This window comes from Heteronotia binoei, chromosome 9 (genome assembly GCF_032191835.1).
Source record: "Heteronotia binoei isolate CCM8104 ecotype False Entrance Well chromosome 9, APGP_CSIRO_Hbin_v1, whole genome shotgun sequence".
In the NCBI taxonomy this organism is placed as follows: domain Eukaryota; kingdom Metazoa; phylum Chordata; class Lepidosauria; order Squamata; family Gekkonidae; genus Heteronotia; species Heteronotia binoei.
The window spans coordinates 121,556,234-121,575,790 of record NC_083231.1 but is presented as its reverse complement, the minus strand read 5'-3'; the positions used below and the strand labels follow the sequence as shown (position 1 = coordinate 121,575,790).

The 19,557-nt window shown below is 50.0% G+C and overlaps 1 protein-coding gene across 1 annotated transcript in view; it reads left to right on the top strand.

The window, feature by feature from the left end:
* The first annotated feature begins 3,428 nt into the window (after positions 1 to 3,428).
* The window catches only part of SMYD5 (SMYD family member 5), a 37,535-nt gene continuing 21,406 nt past the window's right edge, over positions 3,429 to 19,557 (top strand). Inside the window, exons 1-4 of the mRNA XM_060247253.1 lie at positions 3,429 to 3,543; positions 14,656 to 14,764; positions 16,275 to 16,411; positions 17,491 to 17,612. Of these exons, the coding sequence (XP_060103236.1) occupies positions 3,448 to 3,543; positions 14,656 to 14,764; positions 16,275 to 16,411; positions 17,491 to 17,612 (464 nt within the window). The 5' untranslated portion in view covers positions 3,429 to 3,447. The remainder of the gene's footprint in view (positions 3,544 to 14,655; positions 14,765 to 16,274; positions 16,412 to 17,490; positions 17,613 to 19,557) is intronic.

The following is a 19,557-nucleotide window of genomic DNA, read 5'->3' as shown; positions in this document are numbered from 1 at the left end:
GTCTAGAGCCAGTTTGGGGTGGTAGTTAAGTGCGCGGACTTTTATCTGGGAGAACTGGGTTTGATTCCCCACTCCTCCACTTGCAGCTCCTGGAATGGCCTTGGGCCAGCCATAGCTCTGGCAGAGGTTGTCCTTGATAGGGCAGCTTCTGGGAGACCCCTCTCAGCTCCACCCACCTCACAGGTTGTGAGGAGGAGGAGGGTAAAGGAGATTGTGAACCACACCTGAGACTCTGTCCTTGAAAGGGCAGCTTCTGGGAGGGTTCTCTCAGCCCCAGCCACTTCACAGGACGTCTGTTGTGGGGGAAGAAGATAAAGAAGATTATGAGCCACTCTGAGACTCTGTCCTTGAAAGGTGTCTGTTGTGGGGAAAGAAGGTAGAGGAGATTGTGAGCTGCTCTGAGACTCTGATTCAGAGAGAAAGGCGAGGTATAAATCTACAATCTTCCACTTCTTTTCCTCCCCCCTACCCAGAAACCCCGGCATAATTCACTGCACAGCCTACAAACCAGCACAGTCCCCATTTGTGCCGTAACATCCAAAGAGGTGCCAACTACCAGGTGTTGGCTGGAGATCTGCTGGAATAACAGCTGGTCTCCAAGCTATGGAGATCAGTTCCCCGGAGAAAATGGCTGCTCTGGAGGGTGACAAATGGAAAGCCCTGCCTTCCCAAGGCTCCATTCCTAAATCTCCAGGGAATTTCCAACCCATGGCTATGAAGGGTTAAAGAGGGTAAGAACATAAGAGAAGCCATGTTGGATCAGGCCAGTGGCCCCTCCAGTCCAACACTCTGTGTCACATAAAAGAAGCCATGTTGGATCAGGCCAATGGCCACACCAGTCCAACACTCTGTGTCACATAAAAGAAGCCATGTTGGATCAGGCCAGAGGGCCCTCCAGTCCCACACTTTGTGTCACTTAAGAACGTAAGAGAAGCCATGTTGAATCAGGCCAGTGGCCCCTCCAGTCCAACACTCTTGTCACATAAGAACATAAGAGAAGCCATGTTGGATCAGGCCAATGGCCCCTCCAGTCCAACACTCTGTGTCACATAAGAGAAGCCCTGTTGCATAATGGCAATGGCCCATCCAGTCCAACACTCTGTATCACATAAGAGAAGCCATGTTGGATCAGGCCAGTGGCCCCTCCAGTTCAACACTGTGTTATATAAAAGAAGCCATGTTGAATCAGGCCAATGGCCCATCCAGTCCAACACTCTGTATCACATCAGAGAAGCCATGTTGGATCAGGCCAATGGCGCCTCCAGTCCAACACTCTGTGTCACAAATGATAAGCCATGTTGGATCAGGCCAGTAGCCCCTTCAGTCCAACACTGTGTTTTATAAAAGAAGCCATGTTGGATCAGGCCAATGGCCCATCCCGTCCAGCACTCTGTGTCACATAAGAACATAAGAGAAGCCATGTTGGATCAGGCCAGTGGCCCATATAGTCCAACACTCTGTGCCACATAAGAACATAAAAGAAGGCACGTTGGATGAGTCCAATGGCCCATCCAATCCAACACTCAGTGTCACATAAGAACATAAGAGAAGCCATGTTGGAACAGGCCAGTGGCCCATCCAGTCCAACACTCTGTGTCACATAAGAACATAAGAGAAGCCACGTTGGATCAGGCCAATGGCCCATCCAGTCCAACACTCTGTGTCACATAAGAACATAAAAGAAGCCACGTTGGATCAGTCCAATGGTCCATCCAATCCAACACTCAGTATCACATAAGAGAAGCCCTGTTGGATCAGACCAATGGCCCATCCAGTCCAACACTGTGTCACACAGTGGCCAAAAAAAAGGAGGTTCACAAGTGGGGCTGGAAGCTTTTCCACTTTGCCCCCCCCAAGCAGCAAGAATACAGAGCATCATTGCCCCAGACAGTTCCAATAATATGCTGTTGCTAATAGCCACTGATGAACCTCTGCTCTATATTTTTATGCAAACCCCTCTTGAAGCTGGCTATACTTGTGGCCGCCGCCACCTCCTGTGGCAGTGAATTCCGCATGTTAATCACCCTTTGGGTGAAGAAGGACTTCCTTTTATCCGTTTTAACCTGTCTGCTCAGCAATTTCATCGAATGCCCACGAGTTCTTGTATTGTAAGAAAGGGAGAAAAGGACTTCTTTCTCTACTTTCTCAATCCCATGCATTATCTTGTAAACCTCTATCATGTCACCCCGCAGTCGACGTTTCTGCACGCTGAAGAGCCCCAAGCATTTCAACGTTTCTTCAAAGGGGAAGAATCATTCTAGTTGCCCTTTTCTGCACTTTTTCCAATGCTACAATATCCTTTTCGAGGTGCGGTGACCAGAACTGAACACGGTATTCCACAGTGCCTCTACCTCAAAAGAAAACCAGTCCGCCCCACCGGGAGGCCCTGCCCTAGGGCTGCCAATTCCCAGGTGGGGGCAGGGGATCCCCCGGTTTGGAGGTCCTACCCCCGCTTCAGGGTCGTCAGAAAGCGGGGGGAGGGGAGGGAAATGTCTGCTGGGAACTCTATTATTCCCTATAGAGATTTATTCCCATAGAAAATAATGGAGAATTGATCTGTGGGTATCTGGGGCTCTGGGGGGCCTGTTTTTTGGGGTAGAGGCACCATATTTTCAGTATAGCATCCAGTGCCTCTCCCCAAAATACTCCCCAAGTTTCAAAACGATTGGACCTGGGGGTCCAATTCTATGAGCCCCAAAAGAAGGTGCCCCTATCCTTCATTATTTCCTATGGAAGGAAGGCATTGAAAAGGTGTGCCGTCCCTTTCAATGTGAGGGCCAGAACTCCCTTGGAGTTCAATGATGCTTGTCACAGCCTTGATCTTGGCTCCACCCCGATGTCTCCTGGCTCCACCCCGATGTCTCCTGGCTCCACCCCCAATGTCTCCTGGCTCCACCCCCGATGTCTCCTGGCTCCGCCCCCAATGTCTCCTGGCTCCACCCCCAAAGTCTCCTGGCTCCGCCCCCGATGTCTCCTGGCTCCACCCCCAAAGTCTCCTGGCTCCACCCCCGATGTCTCCTGGCTCCACCCCCAAAGTCTCCTGGCTCCGCCCCCGATGTCTCCTGGCTCCGCCCCCGATGTCTCCTGGCTCCACCCCCAAAGTCTCCTGGCTCCGCCCCCGATGTCTCCTGGCTCCACCCCCAAAGTCTCCTGGCTCCACCCCCAAAGTCCCCAGATATTTCTTGAATTGGACTTGGCAACCCTACTCTTCCCCGAGGAACCCCCCCACAACGCATTGCAGTCCCCAGCGTTCTTCCTCCCGCAGTCCAGAAGTACGAGCCTCGGGCTTTGCTCACGCCTGGGGGGGGGGGGGGAAGAGTCTCCCCGGCGCCGCTCGGGTTGAGTTCCCGTTCGGGAGCCTCCTTCGTAGGCGCGCCGCGGAGGAAGGGGAGGAGAAGGCGGCGTCGGAGGCTCCTCCTCGCGGCTGGGTCAGAGAGCGGGGCCAAGATGGCCGCTCCCATGTGCGACGTGTTCGCCTTTTGCAGGGAGGCGGCCGCCCAAGCCCGCCGCGCCCTGGAGCTCCGCTACATCGGCAGCACCAAGGTGAGAGGGGCGCGCGGGGGGCGATCCGGGGAAGCGGGCTGGCGCTGGGCGCGATTCCCTGGGAGGAAACTGGCCGCCCCCCCTCCCCACTCAGCCTGCAGGCTTGCAAAAGGCTCCTTGCAGGCGTAATGCGGCCGACTTTGGGGCAGGGTTGCCAATCCCCAGGTGGGGGCAGGGGATCTCCCGGTTTGGAGGCCCTCCTCCCCGCTTCAGGGTCATCGGAAAGCAGGGAGGGGAAAGGGAAATGTCTGCTGGGCGCGCCATTGTTCCTTATGGATGCCGATTCCCCATAGGGGTATCATGGAGAATTGATCTGTGGGCTGGTTTTCTTTTGAGGTAGAGGCACCAGCTTTGCAGCAGAGCCTTCAGTGCCTCCCCCCAAAACACCCCCAAAGTTTCAAGAGGATTAGACCAGGGGATCCAATTCTATGTGCCCCATGCGCCTCTCCTTCCTTGGAGGTTTTGAAACAGAGGCTGGAGGGCCGTCTGGCAGCAGTGAAGAGCCTGTGAATTTAGGAGGAGGGGTTTGTGCGTTTCCTGCATTGTGCAGGGGGTTGGACTAGATGGCCCTGGAGGTCCCTTCCAACTCTAGGATTCTATTAGGAAGAAGTTCCTGACCGTTAGAGTGGTTCCTCAGTGGAACAGGCTTCCTCTTTGGGAGGTGGTGGGCTCTCCTTCCTTGGAGGTTTTGAAACAGAGGCTGGAGGGCCATCTGGCAGAAGTGAAGAGCCTGTGAATTTAGGGAGAGAGGTTTGTGCATTTCCTGCATTGTGCAGGGGGTTGGACTAGATGGCCCTGGAGGTCCCTTCCAACTCTAGGATTCTATTAGGAAGAAGTTCCTGACCATTAGAGCGGTTCCTCAGTGGAACAGGGTTCCTCTTTGGGAGGTGGTGGGCTCTCCTTCCTTGGAGGTTTTGAAACAGAGGCTAGATGACCATCTGACAGCAGTGAAGATCCTTGGAGATTTTGAAACAGAGGCTAGAGGGCCATCTGACAGCAATGCAGATCCTGTGAATTTAGGGGGAGGGGTTTGTGAGTTTCCTGCATTGTGCAGGGGGCTGGACTAGGTGACCCTGGAGGTCCCTTCCAACTCTAGGATTCTATTAGGAAGAACTTCCTGACCGTTAGAGCGGTTCCTCAGTGGAACAGGCTTCCTCCTTGGGAGGTGGTGGGCTCTCCTTCCTTGGAGGTTTTGAAACAGAGGCTAGATGGCCACCTGACAGCAATGCAGATCCTGTGAATTTTGGGGGAGGGGTTTGTGAGTTCCTGCATTGTGCTAGATGACCCTAGAGGTCCCCTTCCAGCTCTATGATTCTATGAAAAGAAGGTGCCCCTATCCTTCATTATTTCCTATGGAAGGAAGGCATTTAAAAGATGTGCGGTCCCTTTCAATGTGAAGGCCAGAACTCCTTTGGAGTTCAGTTATGCTTGTCGCACCCTTGTTCCTGGCCATCCCCAATGTCTCCTGGCTCCACCCCAAAAGTCCCCAGGTATTTCTTGAACTGGACTTGGCAGCCCTGTGCTTTGCACGGTCCCGCCCTGAGGGCTCTGTCCTCCGCAGGTTTCATCCCCAAATTCCCTGGAGTTTCCCAACCTGAATCTGGCAACTCTTCTCTCCAATCCCCTGCCGGTGGCCAAGGCAGATCTGGCAGCTCTACTCGGTAGTTGACTTGTATCTGCATTCAGAGGTGCAGGGTTATTCCAGGTTTGCAAAGCGGTGGGGGAGAGAGGAGGCGGTTTTGGAGTTGACAGCGGGCGGTGGAGAGGAGGGGGGCATTCTGGCCTTTCTGTGCTCCTTTTTAAAAAGAGTAGGTCTGGAGAAATACCTGCTGGGGAGTTTTTTTCCTGGCCTGGAACGAAACGCTGCAGGTGAAGAAGGATCTGGAAAGGGCAGAAGCCCTAAGGCTGTCTACCTCCAGGTGGACAAAACTAGATTGTTAGAAAGCTATGTATATCTGTATTTGTAGAATCAAAGCTACAAATGCAAGTTGATGGGATGTGAACTGGCAGAGACTGACCAAGAGAGAGATCTTGGGGTCGTGGTAGAGAGCTCACTGAAAATGTCGAGACAGTGTGCGTTTGCAATAAAAAAGGCCAACGCCATGCTAGGAATTATTAGGACGGGAATTGAAAACAAATCAGCCAGGATCATAATGCCCCTGTATAAATCGATGGTGCGGTCTCATTTGGAGTACTGTGTGCAGTTCTGGTCGCCGCACCTCAAAAAGGATATTATAGCATTGGAGAAAGTCCAGAAAAGGGCAACTAGAATGATTAAAAGGCTGGAACACTTTTCCTATGAAGAAAGGTTGAAACGCTTGGGACTCTTTAGCTTGGAGAAATGTCGACTGCGGGGTGACATGATAGAGGTTTACAAGATAATGCATGGGATGGAGAAAGTAGAGAAAGAAGTCCTTTTCTCCCTTTCTCACAATACAAGAACTCGTGGGCATTTGATGAAATTGCTGAGCAGACAGGTTAAAACGGATAAAAGGAAGTAGGTACTTCTTCACCCAAAGGGTGATTAACATGTGGAATTCACTGCCACAGGAGGTGGTGGCGGCCACAAGCATAGCCACCTTCAAGAGGGGTTTAGATAAAAATATGGAGCAGAGGTCCATCAGTGGCTATTAGCCACAGTGTGTGTGTTTATATATATAAAAAAATTTTTGGCCACTGTGTGACACAGAGTGTTGGACTGGATAGGCCATTGGCCTGATCCAACATGGCTTCTCTTATGTAATCAATTTCAGTTATACAGAAATTCATTACAGTCTGCTTCGTTTTTGAATTCAATATATATTCTCAGTGTTGACCAACAAAGTTTAATCCTCTGGGTACAAGCTTTAGTCTGGGCACTCACTTCCTTCAGATGTATCTGGGTATAGGTTTTCGTGAGCATGCACCCTCCTTGAGATGTATCTTGAGTAGTAGAAGAAGAAGATTTGCAGATTTATACCCTGGCCTTCTCCCTGAATCAGAGACTCAGAGCAGCTTACAATCTCCTATATCTTCTTCCCCCACAACAGACACCCTGTGAGATAGGTAGGGCTGAGAGAGGTAGGGCTATTTTGCCACTGTGTGACACAATGTTGGACAGGATGGGCCATTGGCCTGATCTAACATGGCTTCTCTTATGTTCTTATGTTCAGAAGCTGCCCTTTCAAGGACAACTTCTGTGATAGCTGTGGCTAACCCAAGGCCATTCCAGCAGGTGCAAGTGGAGGAGTGGGGAATCAAACCCAGTTCTCCCAGATAAGGGTCCGCGCACTTAACCACTACACCAAACTGGCTCTTATAGCTTAAGTATAAATTAAAAGTAGTCCCCTGTGCAAGCACCAGTCATTTCCGACTCTGGGGTAACGTCGCATCATGATGTTATCTTGGCAGCCTTTTTTACGGGGTGGCTTGCCATTGCTTTCCCCGGTCATCTATACTTTCCCCCCAGCAAGCTGGGTACTCATTTTACCGACCTTGGAAGGATGGAAGGCTGAGTCAGTCTTGAGCCGGCTACCTGAACCCAGCTTCTGCCAGGATCGAACTCTCGTCGTAAGCAGAGTTTCGACTGCAGTACTGCAGCTTTACCAGTCTGCGCCACGGGTTCTCTGAGTATAACGTAGGGATGGCCAAATTTGCATAATGTAAGAGCCACCTAGAATACACCTAAGATGTTTGTGAACAGGAAGGAAGGGAGGAAAATGGAGGGGGGAGGGAGAGGTGGAAAGAAAGCAACTTTAACTATAAATTTCTTCTCCAAACTGGCCGATGGAGTGGCAGGGGCTTTGAGAGCCACACAATACGTGTGAAAGACCCACATGTGACTCCTGAGCTGTGGTTTGGCCACCTTGGTATCAGTTTTCATGAATGTGCACACTTCTTCCGATGTTTCTGGTTATAAGTTTTCGTGAGCATGCACACAAAAGCTTATACCCAGAATTAAACTTTGTTGGTCTTAAAGGTACCCCCGGAGGCCTCCGATTTTGTTCTCCAGGTTGGGAGATTACTGGAGATACGTGGGTCGAACTCAGGGAGGGCAAGTTTGGGAAGAGAAGGGACTTCAGCCGGGTATAACGTCCAAAGCAACCATTTTCTCCGGGGGAGCTGATCTCTGTCGTCTGGAGATGACAGCTGCAAATCCCCAGGAATTTCCCACCGCAGAGTTGGCAACCAGGTGCAGCTGCGCTAAGCTGAGGATCGCCTGCTGTTGACTCAGCGCCTGCATTTCTGCTTCGGGCATCAGTTTGATCCGCAGCCAAATGGCTTCTGTTGATTCCTTCCCGATTGAGCTACCGTCAAGGGCAAAGATGTCCAAAGCTTTATGCAAACTATGCAAAAGTTAACTCCTCAAGAGAGCTTTTCTGTGCAGGTGATAGGACTGAATTGCACAAAGTGGATCAGAAACTTACTTGAGTACATCGCTGGGGACTGTGGTCTATACTGCTGGCTGTCAAAGAGGATCCCGTTTATTTCATTTCTGCACTGCTTAATGCGTCACGTGAATGCTTACAGGACGCTTTCGTTCTTTTTAGTGGTTCCAGACTCCTAAAATCCTAATGCCCGAGTTATTGGATGCCCCATTTGGTTGATTCTGCTGACTCGCACTATAGAATTCTCTGGAGTCCCTGTAAGGATAAAAAGGTATAGGTAGTCAATGCAAAGGTAGTCAAAAGGTAAAGGATAAAAAGGTAAAGGTAGTTTCCGACTCTGGGGTGACGTCGCATCGCACCGTTTTTGCAGCAGACTTTTTACGGGGTGGTTTGCAGCCCCGTGGTGCAGAGTGGTAAAGCAGCAGTACTGCAGTACTGTGATCTGAACTCTCTGCTCACGACCTGAGTTCGATTCTGGCGGAAGCCGGTTCAGATAGCCAGCCAAAGGTTGACTCAGCTTCCATCCTTCCGAGGTCGGTAAAAGGAGTACCCAGCTTGCTGGGGGGAAAGTGTAGAGGACTGGGGAAGTCCATGGCAAACCACCCCGTAAAATGTCTGCCGTGAAAACGTTGTGAAAGCAACGTCACCCCAGAGTCGGAAACGACTGGTGCTTGCACAGGGGACCTTTCCTTTCCTTGCCGTTGAAAAGAGCCCTGTGTGGTGCAGAGTATTAAAGCTGCAGTACTGCAGTCTGAACTCTCTGTTCGCGACCTGAGTTCAATCCCCGGCGGAAGCTGGGTTTTCAGGTAGCCGGCTCAAGGTTGACTCAGCCTTCCATCCTTCCGAGGTCAGTAAAATGAGTACCCATCTTGCTGGGGGGAAAGTGTAGATGACTGGGGAAGGAAAGGGCAAACCACCCCATAAAAAGTCTGCTCTGGAAACGTTGTGAAAGCAGCTTCACCCCAGAGTCGGAAACACAGGGGACCTTTCCTTTCCTTGCCATTGCCTCCCCCAGTCATCTACACTTTCACCCCAGCAAGCTGGGTACTCATAAATAGATAGATGCACAGCAACCTGATCCATCTTGGTCAGTTGGCGACTCAGGCAAAAACGGTTACTGGTCTTTTTTAGGGTATGTTTATGTGATGAATCACAAGCCATTTGCTCAGAGGCCCCGGCTACAGAAGGTCCCAAATTCATCTCCAGGTTTAAAAAAGTGTTGGGTAGCAGGGGATACAGAGGCACCCTCATCCTGAAACCGTGGAGAGTCACTCTCAATTGCTGCCTGGGCTTATAGACCCAGGTGGGCAGCTGCGTTGGTCAGAACAATAGAACAAAGTTGGAATCCAGTAGGACCTTTAAGACCAAATGTCAAGTCGGCAGATTCAATAACAAGTCTTGGTTGAAACAAAATAACTAGTTTATTGATATCGTTGTTCTCGACTACGTTGAGATTGAAAGACTAAAGATCAGGCAGTAGAATACAATCATATAAGGTATACTTCAAAGGGATTCTTGAGGGAGGGGCGCTATGCAGGGTACATTCACACATTGATGTTACTACTTCGTTCTCAGGCCCGTTTTGGCCTTGAGCGTCTCTGGCTCCAACCTCCCCCAGTGCCAGGCCTGAGAAGGCTCAGATAAAGCGTTCACATATTCCCATTTCAAAGCAGTACTACATAACAACCTGTTTAGGCGAGGAGCCTATTATGGCTCGCCCGCGGAGCCAGATGGACCCGGAACGGTTCCAAATGGCTCTGCGGGATCCCTGGCCCTCTGGCACCTCTCTCGATGGCCTGGTTGAGTCCTGGAATAATCGGCTCTCCAGAGCCATCGAGGAGATTGCACCTCGGCGTCCTCTGCGGCCTCGGACTAAGCCGGCTCCGTGGTATACCCCGGAACTGCGCCGGCTGAAGCAAGGCCTTAGACGGCTAGAGAGGCAATGGCGGCGTACCCGCGACGAAGCGACTAGAACATCTTATAGGAAGTTTATGAAGACCTATGAGATGGCAATCAAGGCCACAAAGAAAACATACTTTGCGACCAAGATTGCATCTGCAAATTCGCGCCCAGCTCAATTGTTTAGAATAATTCGGAACCTTACTTCACTGCCACAGGGCAACCCAAAAGCTAAGGAATTGGAGATAGGCTGCGAGGCTTTTGCGAAGTTTTTTGCAGATAAGGTCCAATCGCTCCGCCACGACTGCCCCGCCAATTTAGACGCAGTAAGTGAACTTGAGGCCCAATGCGTGTCTTCGGATGTAACCTTGGACTGCTTCGACCCGCTCAGCTTGGAGGAAGTTGACAGAATTCTTGGCACTGCACGATCCACAACTTGTGATCTGGACCCATGTCCCTCCTGGTTAATTAAGGCCTGCCAGGAGGAATTGAAATGTCCTATACGGGACATTATAAATCGATCTCTTTCGGAGGGTGTTTTCCCAACATCTCTGAAAGAGGCAGTGGTCCGCCCTCTCTTGAAAAAAGCTACATCAGACCCGGCCGTATTGGCACATTATCGGCCGGTCTCAAATTTGCCCTTTTTGGGCAAAATTATAGAGAGGGCTGTGGCGTTGCAGTTACAGGATTTTCTGGAAGACGCTTCCACCTTGGACCCATGCCAGTCCGGCTTTCGCCCGGGCCACGGGACGGAAACAGTCTTGGTCGCCCTCATAGATGACCTCCGGCGGCAACTGGATCGGGGCGGCTCGGCGGTATTGCTGCTGCTCGACCTGTCGGCGGCGTTCGACATGGTCGACCACCGGCTGCTGACCCGCCGCCTCGCCGATGCAGGAATTCGGGGGCTAGCCTTACAATGGCTCTCCTCCTTCCTTGAAAATCGGGGACAAAGGGTGGCAATTGGGGGGAAGCTGTCTCAGAGACACCCGCTTCATTGTGGGGTGCCTCAGGGGGCAGTTCTCTCCCCGACATTGTTTAACATCTTTATGCGCCCCCTTGCCCAGCTTGCCCGGAGGTATGGGCTTGGTTGTCATCAGTACGCTGATGATACCCAGCTCTATCTATTGATGGAAGGCCGGACTGGTGATGTCCCTACAAATTTGGACCGGGCGTTACAGGCCGTGGCTGACTGGCTCAGGCTGAGCGGGCTGAAGTTGAATCCAACGAAGACTGAGGTCCTTTGCGTGGGTCGGGACGGACCGGGGGGGGAGATTACTCTGCCAGCTTTTGACGGTGCGCCACTGACACCAGTGCGCAGGGTCAAGAGCCTGGGGGTGCTACTGGAATCCTCGCTATCAATGGAGGCCCAGATAGCTACCACCGCAAGATCCGCCTTCTTCTATCTCAAGAGGGCGAGGCAGTTGGCTCCCTTCCTGGAACGCGACGACCTAGCAACTGTGATCCACGCAACGGTCACCTCAAGACTAGACTACTGCAATGCCCTCTACATGGGGCTGCCCTTGTGCCGAACGCGAAGACTTCAGGTAGTGCAGAACGCAGCGGCCAGGCTGTTGATGGGACTACCTAGGTGGGAACATGTGCGGCCGGTGCTGCGGGATCTGCATTGGCTACCGGTCGTCTACCGCGTTCGGTATAAGGTGCTGGTTATTACCTTTAAAGCCCTATATGGCCGAGGACCTGCCTACCTCAGGGACCGCCTCTCCCCATATATCCCCAGGAGAGCGTTAAGATCTAGCTCCCAAAACCTCCTACAAATCCCTGGGCCAAGAGAGGCTAGAATGAAGATAACTCGGGAGCAAGCCTTCTCATTAGTGGCCCCGCGCTGGTGGAATCAACTCCCAGAGGGGGTGCGAGCCCTGCGGGACCTGAACCAGTTCCGCAGGGCTTGCAAAACCTCTCTTTTCCAACTCGCATTTGAATTAGGACCAGACTAACTTGATAAAATCATTCTAACTCTAGCCATCTTATGTTGTAACTGAAGCTGATAATATGTAATTGTGACACCAGAAATTATAGCACCTATTTTTATGTATTTTAATCTATATATGTAATTGTATTGTATTCATAATGTTTATCTGCTTTTAATTGAATCATGACGTAGTCATGTCTGTGAGCCGCCCTGAGCCCGCCTTTTGGTGGGGGAGGGCGGGATATAAAAATAAAATTTATTTATTATTTATTTATTATTTATAACAAAGAAAAGGAGGGGGGGTAAGGAGAGTTCAAGCTAGCAGCAATGGAATACAGTTTGGCTTTACCCAGGATGCTTCTCTCCTGAGCCAATGTTGGGTACAGACTTGACCAGAGCTTTAAGCAGACTTGACACCAGGGGTGGCCAAACTTGCTTAACAAAAGAGCCACATAGAATAAACATCAGATGTTTGAGAGCTGGAAGGAAGGAAGGAGTGAAAGAGGGAAGGAAGGAGCAAACAGATGTGGGAGGGAGGGAGGGAGGAGGGAGAGGAGGAAAGAAAGCAACTTTAAATTTAAATGCATTGTCCAAGCCACCGGCTGGCTCGGCGTGGAGGAGTGATTTAAAGAGACAAATGCCTTCTCCAAGCTGGCCAACGGGGCAGTGGGGGCTTTGAGAGTCACACAGCATGTGTGAAAGAGCCACATACGGTTCCCTGCTGCGATGAAGACTCGGACACGAGTTCTTGAGGAGGGAATGAATTCAGCTTGCTGGGCAAGCAGTCTTTATTTTATATATGTTCGCCAACTATTCAAAACCCTTCTAGTCTCAACGTACAATGACAAAATAGAGCGTCACAGGAAAGTCCGGCGTGGAAGATAACATCTTCCTCAGTCCGCAAGAGTTCACAATCGTCTTGTGGTTGCTTCCCAAAGTATCGTTGTCAGAAAAGGAGGAAACAGAAGGAACGCTGTGACGTTAAAGGTTGCTGTTTTTTCCCAGAGGTTTGCAAGCTTGGCAAATCTCTTGATAGCTAGTCATTAGGTCAGGACCTGATCTTCCCAGTTTTTGGGGTACTAGTAGCCATTCTCATTACATGATATCTACAGTTCCCGAGCTGCAGCTTGGCCACCCCCGTTTAAGACCAATGAAGTTTTATTTAGAATGTTATGCTTTCGGGTGCATGCAGAGATCCATCAGTGGCTATTAGCCACAGCATATTGCTGGAACTCTCTGTCTGGGGTAAGGGATGCTCTGTATTCTTGGTGTTTGGGGGGGGCGCAATGGGAGGGCTTCTAGTGTCCTGGCCCCACTGATAGACCTCCTGATTGGGCCTGTTTTTTTTTGGCCACTGCGTGACACAGAGGGTTGGACTGAACAGGCCATTGGCCTGATCCAACATGGCTTCTCTTACGTTTTTATGCGCACTTCATCAGACGATGAAATGAGGGTACAGTGAGCAGTGCTACATATAGCCGGTGGGCAGTGGTTAAACATGCAAAATAGTACCGTCAGAATCCAGGGACAAAATAGTGAAATGAAAAAACTGAAAGAAGGACAAGTTTAGTCTGGATAGCATAAAGCTTACATCCTGAATAAAACTTTGTTGGTCTTAAAGGTGCTACTGGGCTCCAGCGTTGTTCTACGTGGGCTTCTTTTATTGATTTACTTCCACTACCCCACAAAGACAGCTCATAGCTGGGCTATGGGATAGTCCTCCTCAAAGGCTCCCTTAGCATATTTAGACCTTCCCCTCCACTATTCCTCAATTCAGGAAAGGATTTATGTGTGCAAGATTAAACTCTTGTCCCTTCTGCCCACAAGAAAGGACTTGATGGGAACAATTCTGGAAACAGCTGAGCTGGATATTTTGTCCCAGCTGATGGCTGGGAAATCTAAGGAAGAAGCAAGAAAGCATTGGTTGAAATTTTATGCCTGGCTGGATACTCAAGACTCTTAAGATTCTTTGGTGTGAAGTTATATCTCCCTTCCCCCCCTCCATATGTTGTATTACAAGATTGCCTTTATTGGATTGGTTAAATTGAATAGATATTTTAACTCAAGGATTTATAATATAAAATATTTAATATTGATGGACATATATTATAGAGACTTATAACACAGAATATTATAATGTTGATGATACATAGTCTAGAGATGATAATAATTGACACCGTATGTATTTTAAGAAAATACTACCGACTTGTATTTTTTGAAAGTATTTTTTACGTAGAAAAAGAATAACATGTATTTTCATTTTCTATCCCCTTTATCCCCTAGTCCCTATTTTCTGAAAGCAATAAAACTTTTTAAAACCAGTAGTAATGCAAGGTCAAGGGCAAAAGGTCCCATGCTCTGAAAGGCTTTGTGAAAGGCTTTGGGGAGGGACGGGGGCTCAGTGGTAGAGCATCTGCTTGGGAAGCAGAAGGTCCCAGGTTCAATCCCTGGCATCTCCAAAAAGGGTCCAGGCAAGTAGGCGTGAAAATCCTCAGCTTGAGACCCTGGGGAGCCGCTGCCAGTCTGAGAAGACAATACTGACTTTGATGGACCAAGGGTCTGATTCAGTATAAGGCAGCTTCATATGTTCATACGATTGTGTTTCCAGACAGACAAAAACTTCGGAGCATTGCTTACGAGAATGTGGTACCTTTTGCCATGTTAGGGATTGGCGGGTCGCTCCTCTTTTCTGCAATAATGGGGGAAGGTGAACATGAGATATCTGTAACTAGCCCTTAGCAGCTATGGATTTAGTAGTTAAATTGACTGCAGTCAGATTTTCTTTTGCTCCAAGCACAGTAGCTGTTTGGTTGCGTAAATGACTGACTTTTTGGCATCTCCAGTGTGTCGTTGCTCAAGGCCAGTAGGCTCAGTGGGCAGTAGCATTCAAGTAAAGATTTCTCTCCTGTTTTAAAGGGGAAGGGACTTTTTGCTACCAGGAAGATCCGCAAGGGAGAAACCATTTTTGTAGAGAAGCCGGTGGTATCAGCCCAGTTCCTCTGGAACGCCCTGTATAAATACAAAGGTAAGGCTTATTGGGTTTGTTCATACTGTGTTTCTTCCATTCTCGTCTTCAGCAACGGCTTTGCGGTGTCTAGAGCGAGTTTGGTGTAGTGGTGAAGTGTGCGGACTCTTATCTGGGAGAACCGGGTTTGATTCCCCACTCCTCCACTTGCACCTGCTAGCATGGCCTTGGGTCAGCCATAGCTCTGGCAGAGGTTGTCCTTGAAAGGGCAGCTGCTGTGAGAGCCCTCTCCAGCCCCACCCACCTCACAGGGTGTCTGTTGTGGGGGAGGAAGGTAAAGGAGATTGTGAGCCGCTCTGAGACTCTTTGGAGTGGAGGGCGGGATATAAATCCAATATCTTCTTCATCTTCTTCTAGATGCCTGGGTCTAAACATGCATCCAGAAGGATTGGCATAGAATCATAGAGTTGGAAGGGACTTCCAGGGTCATCCAGTCCAACCCCCTGCACAATGCAGGAAACTCACAAATACCTCCTCACCAATGTTCCCTCTAAGCTTCAGAGCAAAAATTCTACTTTGTGAGCTCCTGGCATTAAAGTTGTGAGCGGCTGCATAAATTAGTGCGCTCTGGGGTCATCCTTCCTGAGCTTAGACAAAAATGTGTGAGCCGGAGGCTAAAAATCTCTGATCTGGCTCACGCTAACACAGCTTAGAGGGCACACTGCTCCCCGTCCCCAGTGACCCCGTTCTGTATACCCAGAAGGTAGCCAAAAACCTCTCGGATCCTGGGCAAAACTGGCCTAGAGGAAAATTCCTTCCTTGCCCCAAAGTGTCAATCAGCATTTCCCTTTGTGTGTAAGAAGGGCCACGAGAATTAAGCACTGATGCAACCTCCTCCTTATGATTTCCCTAATTGCACAGGATCCTCATTGCTGTCAGATGGCCCCTCTAGCCTCTGTTTCAAAACCTCCAAGGAAGGAGAGCCCACCACCTCCCAAGGAGGAAGCCTGTTCCACTGAGGAACCGCTCTAACGGTCAGGAAGTTCTTCCTAATAGAATCCTAGAGTTGGAAGGGACCTCCAGGGTCATCTAGTCCAACCCCCCTGCACAATGCAGGAAACTCACAAACCCCTCCCCCTAAATTCACAGGATCCTCATTGCTGTCAGGTGGCCATCTAGTCTCTATCTAAAAACCTCCAAGGAAGAAGAGCCCACCACCTCCCGAGGAGAAAGCCTGTGCCACTGAGGAACCGCTTGAACAGTCGGGAAGGTCTTAGGAAGCATTCCTGCTTTGCCTGTAGAAAACCCTGGGTTTTGATACCTGACTGTGGAGAGGGGCCGTAGCTCAGTTGGTAGAGCATCAGGCTATCCAGGTCAGGGGCATAGGATTGGGATTGGGAAGCTACAGCATAGCAAAAAGGGTGGTCTGCTGTGTGGACCAAGGGGGGCTTGAAGGGCCAAGCTCTGGTGATTTGCATGCTAACCCTTGTGACCAGATGTTGTGGATCCTCGCAACAAGGGCTGTGGTGTGTGTGGATGCATGTTTTCCTCAGGCTTGCTTCTCTCGCAGCCTGTGACCACTGCTTGCGAGCCCTGGAGACGGCAGAAGAGAATGCCCAAAGGCTGCTGGGAAGATTTCAGGCCCTGCCTCATCCGGAGCAGTGTGGTATCCACAAAGACCTGCATCAGATCTGCCCCAGTTGTCAGGTAAGGCGATCTTTCTTTCTTTCTTTCTTTCTTTCTTTCTTTCTTTCTTTCTTTCTTTCTTTCTTTCTTTCTTTCTTTCTTTTCTTTCTTTCTTTCTTTCTTTCTTTCTTTCTTTCTTTCTTTCTTTCTTTCTTTCTTTCTTTCTTTCTTTCTTTCTTCCCTTCTCCCCTTCCTCCCTTCCTTCCTTCCTTCCTTCCTTCCTTCCTTCCTTCCTTCCTTCCTTCCTTCTCTCTTTCTCTCTCTCCCTCCCTCTTTCTCTCCTTCCTTCCTTCCTTCCTTCCTTCCTTCCTTCCTTCCTTCCTTCCTTCTCTCTTTCTCTCTCTCCCTCCCTCTTTCTCTCCCTCCCTCTTTCTCTCCTTCCTTCCTTCCTTCCTTCCTTCCTTCCTTCCTTCCTTCCTTCCTTCCTTCCTTCTCTCTTTCTCTCTCTCCCTCCCTCTTTCTCTCCTTCCTTCCTTCCTTCCTTCCTTCCTTCCTTCCTTCCTTCCTTCCTTCCTTCCTTCCTTCCTTCCTTCCTTCCTTCCTTCCTTCCTTCCTTCCTCCCTCCCTCCCTCCCTCCCTCCTTCCCTCCCTCCCTCTCTCTTTCTCTCTCTTTCGTTCCTTCTTTTCTTCCTTCCTCCCTCCCTCCCGCTTCACTGATACCCCTCTTTCTTCCCTAATGTGGACTCAGAGCAGTCTACAGTCATTTTGCCTTCCTAAAATTTATGCTCACAACAGCCCTGTGAGGTGGAATTAGGCTGCAAGCATGTGCTGGGCCATCCTGGGTGCACATATCCCCCGCGAGGGAATTCCTTCCATGTTGCTCATACATGAGCCCAAAGGAAAGGACAGGAGCGAATGAAGAGTTGACGGAGCAGAGGTTGTCAGGTCGCTCGAGTGAGTGAGCCAAGCAGCGTGGAGCCACAAGCAGCTGGAGAGCAGAGCAGTTCACCACAATTCCGGAAGAACAGAAGCTGATCAGACCCTGGGGCTGGTTTGTGTGTGTCCACGTCATTGTGAGCCCAGAATGCTGTTTTGACCCTGCTGGTGTGTCAGTTGCCCTCCCTTACTCGCTGTCTGTCCTTGTCCCTCTTGTTTTGTAGGTTGTGTATTGTAGTCCAGAATGCCGACAGGCAGCCTGGGACCAGTACCACCAAGTCTTGTGCCTCGGACCCTCCAGGGAGGACCCCAATCATCCCCTCAACAAACTACAGGAGGCCTGGCGGTAAGCTCAATGGAAACCTCTGTCCTGCTGTCGTGATCTGGCTGTGCCTTAGAGGCCTGTAGGCCCTGGAAAGCCTGTGTGGTAGTAGTGGGAAGGGCCTAGAACTCCCAGAAGCCCTGTAAGGTTTTGGCACCATTTGGGGCCAATCAGAGAAAGAGGAGGGGTGGAATAAAAGGCCTGGGAGTGGGGGATACCTTGATTCTTTTCCTTTCAAGGACAACTCCTGCGAGAGCTATGGCTGACCCAAGGCCATTCCAGCAGGTGGAAGTGGAGGAGCGGGAAATCAAACCCAGTTCTCCCAGATAAGAGTCCGCGCACTTCACCACTGCACCAAACTGGCTCTCTCACAATTAACGTCCCTTCCTCCCCCACAACAGACACCCTGTGAGGAGGGTGGGGCTGAGAGAGCTCTCCCAGAAGCTTCCCTTTCAAGGACAACCTCTGCCAGAGCTATGGCTGACTCAAAGACATTCCAGCAGCTGCAGGTGGAGGAGTGGGGAATCAAACCTGGTTCTCCCAGATAAGAGTCTGCACACTTCACCACTACACCAAATTGGCTCTCCAAGTTAATTTCCCTTCCTCCCCCACAACAGACACCCTGTGAGGTGGGTGGGGCTGAGAGAGCTCTCCCAGAAGCTGCCCTTTCAAGGACAACTCCTGAAAGAGTGATGGCTGACGCAAGGCCATTCCAGCAGATGCAAGTGGAGGAGTGGAGAATCAAAACCTGGTTCTCCCAGATAAGAGTTCTTGCACTTAACCACTACACCAAACTGGCTCTCTTACAATTATTTTCCCTTCCTTCCCCACAGCAGACACTCTGTGGTGTGGGTGGGGCTGAGAGAGCTCTCTCAGAAGCTGCCCTTTCAAGGACAACTTCTGCAAGAGAACTCTGGCTGCCCAGGGCCATTCCAGCAGCTGCAAATGGAGGAGTGGGGAATCAAACCCGGTTCTCCCAGATAGGAGTCCGCACACTTCAACACTACACATTTTAATCACCCTTCGGGTGAAGAAGGACTTCTTTTTATCAGTTCTAATCCGACTGTTCAGCAATTCATTGAATGCGCGCGAGTTCTTGTATTGTGAGAAAGGGAGAAAAGTACTTCTTTCTTTGCCTTCTCTATCCCATGCATAATCTTGTAAACCTCTATCATGTCACCCCCACAGTTGATGTTTCTCCAAGCTAAAGAGCCCCAGAATTGTACACAGTACTCCAAATTAGGCTGCACCATTGATTTATACAGGGGCATTATGATACTGGCTGATTTGTTTTCAATACCCTTCCTAATAATTCGCAGCATGGCGTTGGCCTTTTTTATTGCAATTGTACACAGTCTTGACATTTTCAGTGAGTTATCTACCATGACCCCAAGATCTCTCTCTCGGTCAGTCTCTGCCAGTTCACACCCCATCAACTTGTATTTATAGCTAGGATTTTTGGCTCCAATGTGCATTACTTTGCATTTGGCCAAATTGAACCTCACCTGCCACGTTCAAATCAGTTAGTAGTTAAAATATTAGTTTAAAATGTTTTAAGTTTAAACACTGATGACTTAGTGAACATAAGAGAAGCCCTGTTGGATCAGGCCAATGGCCCCTCCAGTCCAACACTCTGTGTCACATAAGAACATAAGAGAAGCCCTGTTGGATCAGGCCACTGGCCCATCCAGTCCAACACTCTGTGTCACATAAGAACATAAGAGAAGCCCTGTTGGATCAGGCCAGTGGCCCCTCCAGTCCAACACTCTGTGTCACATAAGAACATAAGAGAAGCCCTGTTGGATCAGGCCACTGGCCCATCCAGTCCAACACTCTGTGTCACATAAGAACATAAGGGAAGCCATGTTGGATCAGGCCAATGGCCCATCCAGTCCAACACTCTGTGTCACACAGTGGCCAATATATGTGTGTGTGTATACACACATACACACACATATTATATATACTG